Source organism: Solea senegalensis, linkage group LG2, assembly GCF_019176455.1.
Source record: "Solea senegalensis isolate Sse05_10M linkage group LG2, IFAPA_SoseM_1, whole genome shotgun sequence".
Classification (NCBI taxonomy): domain Eukaryota; kingdom Metazoa; phylum Chordata; class Actinopteri; order Pleuronectiformes; family Soleidae; genus Solea; species Solea senegalensis.
In genome coordinates, this window is record NC_058022.1 from 4,351,315 (window position 1) to 4,357,314 (window position 6,000).

General features: G+C 38.6%; 1 protein-coding gene across 1 annotated transcript in view; it reads left to right on the forward strand.

Annotated features, from left to right (window-relative positions):
* Window positions 1–5,460, forward strand: part of LOC122786131 (ras-associated and pleckstrin homology domains-containing protein 1-like) — a 42,695-nt gene extending 37,235 nt beyond the window's left edge. Inside the window, exons 7-9 of the mRNA XM_044052179.1 lie at window positions 419–571; window positions 662–835; window positions 5,145–5,460. Coding sequence (XP_043908114.1) covers window positions 419–571; window positions 662–835; window positions 5,145–5,321 — 504 coding nt within the window. The 3' untranslated portion in view covers window positions 5,322–5,460. The remainder of the gene's footprint in view (window positions 1–418; window positions 572–661; window positions 836–5,144) is intronic.
* The last annotated feature ends 540 nt before the right edge of the window (window positions 5,461–6,000 follow it).

Genomic DNA, 6,000 nt, shown 5'->3' on the forward strand with positions numbered 1-6,000 from the left:
TAATAATCATATTTAATTGACAGTATATGGTGAAATACTGTTCATTAGTTGGTAAATTATGGGAGTGTTGCAAAAAAAGATGAAAAATCAAACCATAACAATCTGTTTAAGAGATCCAAAAGAAATTAAAAAGATAAATTTAAGTTAAAACAGGTTAAAAAAATGATAATCTGTAGCTTCAGATTACTGTGGGCGTGACCAGAGTGAATCTGAAACACTGATTCCTCCTCAGTGGTTCGATTTACATTGTCACAGCAGCAAAGACAGGTAAGGTAATAAATAATAAACATGTATTTTCACATCAGTGGATGTACAACACAGAGAGATTATGAATTACAATGTACAGTATAGATGTTGCGTAATCCAATTATTTACAGCCTGAACTTGACAGATCTTCTTCTGTGTCCACGTCCCTCAGGCGTCTCTCAGCATGGACGAAGCTGCTCGTCAAACCTCGTCTCACTCCCTCAGCTCCGCCTCCACGTACACGTCGGCCACGATGCGGCGACCGGGGACCTCGCAGCGGCAGCATCGGCGCACGGGGTCGGTCGGCACGGTCAGCGAACACGAGGTAAAACTGTTTAAATTTGAGTTGTTTTTTTTTTTAATTCTTTTTACAGTTAAATGTAACATATAACTTCACGTAATCCCGCTCTCTCAGGCGCGTTCCATCGTCCACTCGTCTCGCTCCTCCGTCACGTCGGCGTCCGGCGTCTCCGTGAACTCCGCCTCGTCCATGGACTCGCTGGACAGCGTCCTGCGCTCCAGTGATTCTGACGGTCAGCAGGTGTCGCTACAGGCCGAGGGCGCTCGTCCAGGTCATCACAGCACAGAGGTAAACAGTGTGATCATGTGACCACTACAGTCTCTGCTCCACAGGATGCTGTCTGTGAAGGTGTTGACTCTTAAGGGGTTTTCTTTTTAAATAAGATAAAAATAAATGTATACCCTTTAACACTGAGCGTATGCACATAACCATAATTACCAAACGGTTTCTGCAAGCTGAGAAGTTGCACGTCAAAGCCAGCATGTGGTTATTACGGTAATTGCACTCACACTGTTGCAGGAAGCCGGGCGAATCAGCGTCTTTGTCGCCAAAGGACACTGAGACAAAGACTCAAACAAATGTTATTGTAAATATGTGTTTTATTCGTTCAAATTTCAAATTTAACACGTCCGTGTCCGTGTACAACGCATGCAGTTAATTGTAAATAACTGCCAGATATTGAAAGTTATTCTGGAAAAATGGGCAAAAGCACTTAATTACAGTTACATTTTGTGGCCTAGGTGTTTAAAGGGTTAAGTTTTGTTTGATGACTGACTTTTATTGTATTTTTTTAGTTTATGTATTTATATTATTGTGTATTTATTTATTCATTTACTCCTTATTTTATTTATTTATTCAATCATTCATTCATTCATTTCTCTATTATTTATTCTTTTTATTACTATTACAACATTAAAATAACTTTTACATTGCTATATTGTCACAGACTTTAAAATCGCACACCTTTAGCATCAACATATACTGAACTCCCCTTAATCATTAAATGGTCATTATCAGCCAGTGTTTATAATCTCTTGATAATCTGATTAAAACGATAGCAGGCAGAGTGTAATCCCAGTCTGGGGACAGGTGTGGATGACGTGGAGCCAGTCTAAACACATACAGTACTGTAAATGTACTGCTGCTTCAGTTCTACAGGAAGTCCAGCAGGGACCCGGGACCTGGGACCACAGTGAACGCAGACATCATGAGATCACGGCTGATTTCTTTGTTGTAAATAACAGAAAATAGCAAACTAGGAACCAGAACTGTGGCCTGGGGAAGGTTGTTATAATGTTTAACTGCAGCTGTGATTTTTCTTGCTTGTGTGGTTCTGACAGTTTCTGCTGCTTCAGGCTCAGTCAAAAACCTCTCACTTGTTCCGTCCCTGAAACGACAGAAGAGAACAAGCCCGGTCGTAATCGTCCCTGAATCACAGACGCAGTTACATTCACTACTGAGAAAAAGATATAAACCCTTAAAAATGTAAACAGCTCACTAAGTCTTTTTAGTCTCTGATTCTGGGGGTTGTGGAGGGAATTTAACTCCAAACCTTGGTAGAGTTTTAAGAAACATTAACCCTTTTTAACCTTTTAACCATAACCAGTTACTGTCTAACTTTAGCCTAACCACAATCCAAATCTTAGATTAACCAGTTACTCAGAAATGAGGCCTCAGTAGGACCAGGTTTTGGTCTCCATGACGACTACAGGTCCTGACAGTTTTTGCATTTTTGCAGTGCAGGAATTAAAGATTATAGGATAATGAGTCAGATGAAGGAATTGGGAAAAGAGAGTTATGGAAACTAAAAGGGCATCATTTTTTTAATTTATTCTTTATTCTTCTTTATCTTAGTGCACAGACAAAGAGACAAGAAAGAGGTCAGAGGAGAACAGAGAGAAATAGAAGAAGAGAGGGATCAGCTCAGTGGAAACTAGGACTACTGCAGCTCTGAAAGCAGTGAAATAAAGAACAAGACTCACTAAATCCTCACTGAGTCGTTAAAGAACTCGGATGACCTCTTCACCAGGAAGAAAGGATACATGTGGGGTTGATTTGCACACACTAGTTTCTTAATACAGTTAAATTTGTGTCATTTAGGTAAAAGTTTTCAAGGGTTAGGTCACAAAATATGTCACAAATGAACTCACACTGTCTCTCTCTGTGACATCATGATTACTGTGTCCTCGTGGGGACAAAAACACACACACACACAAATTAGTTTTTTATAAAAACAGATAGAGGGTTATTCCCACCCTTGATCTTAACCATAACCAGTGAATGACTAACAGTAACCTTACCCTAAACCGTATTCTAACCCTAACCCTAAAACCTGGTCTTAACCCGGAAAAAGCCCTTTAAAGATAGTTTTTTTGGACCTCACAAAGATATAAATACAAGCATACACACACATACACACACACTTGGCCAAAGGGAAAATCTGAATGTGATGAAATCTGTGCGTGTTCGACCTAAATATTATTTTTAATCTGTGGTTATCATGAGAGAACTAATGCTTTCTACAAAGTGGTTTCTAGAGATTGAAACCCATGAGCACACACACACACACAGGTTTTTAAGACACTGCATCACCTAAACAAAGCCTGATATTTAACCATAACTAGTTAATGTCTAACCTTAAAGGAAATATTCAGAGTTACAGACATTCTAGGTCTATTTTCAGATAATAACAACAGCAGTGCGCGGGGCATTAGCATTAGCGCCGAAAACCAAACCACTGTCAGGCTCAAAACAACATTTCACTTCCGTGGTAGAGAGGAGAAAGGAGAGTGTGTACACTCTGCAAGTGTACACACAGATTCTATAGAAGCCAGTACTTTACCCGAGGTTGTCTTACCGTGACGCCGTCTTCAAAGTCCGTAAAAGTCGACTGCCATGGACTGTTAGCGACTTGTCTCGCCGCAAAGCTAATGCCCCCGTGTGCTGTCGTTTTAGCTCATTCAGTCAAAATCGCGCAGTTTTCCTCAAAAATCATCAAATTGACGTAATTGTGACACGGACACAAAATATGAACTCGTTATTATCCAAAAAAATAGACCAAGAATCCCTGTAACTCCTGCTTTTTTCCTTAGATATGAACCACAATTCATAGCTTAGCGCTAAACACAAGCTAGTTCCTTTAGAAATGAGGTTCTGCCTCATTAGGACCAGATTTTAGGTCAGTGTTTATGACAGAAAATAAGTGAACAAAAAGAAAAATATTACCCCAGTACACACACAGACTTGTTTTTATATCTTTAGTGAGGACGCATCATAGACATAATGCATTTCCTATAGCCCCTTACCCTAACCTTGACCATCACAACTTAACTTAATCCTAACATAAACTTTATTTAATCTTTAATTTTTCAAATTTTAATTCAATATTTTAATTCTAACCCCAAAAACCAGGTCTTTACCCTGAAAATGGCCCCTTATAGTTGTGAGGATGAGCTACAAAAACATGTATTCAAACACACAATCACAGACTAGCGTCTCTGAACCCTCAGGACAAACTGCTGCATGTGCACGTCTGCGGGATTATTTTACACAAATCTCTCTCTGAGCCTCACATTTGGCCGCCGTCCTACTGTGGACTTCATTCACATCGTCAGCAAATGCTGTCAGAGGAGGGATGTGATGAATAATTAAGCAGAGTAAATAAATAATAAAAAATAACAATCTGTCTGGTTTCCTGTTGGCCCTGGAGTTCACATCCTGTCTCGCTCTTCATTAAAAAAAAAAAAAGTGAGAGTAAAGCTGTTTTACTTGAATCATTCAACTTTTATTTATCTGAGATATGTTAAAGATGAAATATGAAGCATTTTTGCGTCACAATATCTAAAAATGATTATGTATTTTGTTAAATATGTTCTTTAAATCCATAGAAGCTGTGTCCCAATGTCATCAAACTAGGTCTTTTCATTTAATTGTTTTCATTTTGAGCCAATTTGATAGCAGTAAATATTATATTCCATGTATTTTTAGTAAATGACTGTAAATTACAGTCTGTTTGACTGTAAATAGGACAATCATTGACAAAATGGACGTATGTCCTCCTGGAGAAGACGTGAAACTAGCGTTTGAGACCATTAATTCCCCAGGAAAATGTTTTTTTTTACTAAATAAATCAAGGAAAAAGGAACCTAATTTTCTCATACATGCAAACTTGGAGTCGCCCCCTGATGGCCATTTAAGAGAATTCTGGCTTTTACAAACAGTATAGGGTCGGTTTGGTCTGGTTTTATTGTGGTTTCTTCCTGCACATAAACATTTTATTCGTTATCTTTCTGTACTTAAATGTTTTGACCTACGGTGTCACGGCAGCTTTTTATTTTGATGATTTTTTTCTCTACATTTGTTGATGAATGTGCATTAAAATGTTTATTTTCTTGTTGTATAACTACATCGCTGTTACAGTTACGTGTTCATGATGTGTGCAGGTTTTGATTTTATTCCCTGCTGCCGACCTCTGCTTCACCACACAGCTACTACTAAACCAATACATCCTCCAATCAGTCAATCAGTCAATCAATCAAAGCAGATTAATTCACTGAGACTCTGTCTTTCTGTCTCTCTCTCTGTCTTTTTTTTAAAGCACTCCTATCTGGACAGGGAAACCTCTCTGATTCTGAGAAACATAGCAGGAAAACCCTCCCACCTGCTGACAAAGGTGACACCTCGTTCACTACTGCATGCCTCACCCTCCCCTCCTCTCCTCTCTCCTCTTCTCTCGCATGTCACCCTCTACTCTCCCACTTTTACTTGCTGCTGAGGTTCGTTTAGGATTTTTTTTAAAAAACCTGGGTGAAGCCGTTAAAAAAGGCGGTTAATACCATTCCAACTTCCTGTGGTGTTTTTACCTGTGCATGAATTGTGATGTCATGGATTTATTGGGAAAAGAAAAACAGCAACACCAACTTTTAGAAAATTAGGATTGGTAAAAAGAAAAACAAAAAAACATGAATTAGCTGCGACTAACGATTATATTCATCATCGATTATTCGAGAATTGGTTTGGTCCAGAAAATGACAATCAGTGTTTTTCAAACCTGGAAATGATGTTTCTCAAATTTCTTATTTTTGTCCGCAAACTTAAATGATTTATTTTGAAATTTGGACATATTCGCCTTTAAAATATTCACGTCCTCTGTGATCTAAACGTTGTGTCTTTGTATTGAAAAACAAACAAACATATCCAGGTTCAGGTAAGTGAGACAGTCCACGCTTCTGTGTCTGCTTCCATCGCTCTGACCTTCATTCAAGGATGAATTGATAAGATTGTACGGTCAAAGGTCAAAGTTGTTGTGACTGTGACGTCTCAGGAGCTTCACTTTGACTCATGTCAAATGAAATGGTGATAGAATCATAGGTTGAACATTTTGCTCCTTACAAATACAAATCATGGGAATTTTCAGTTTAAATCATCCTTAATGAGCTGTTATTGGTCAGTGA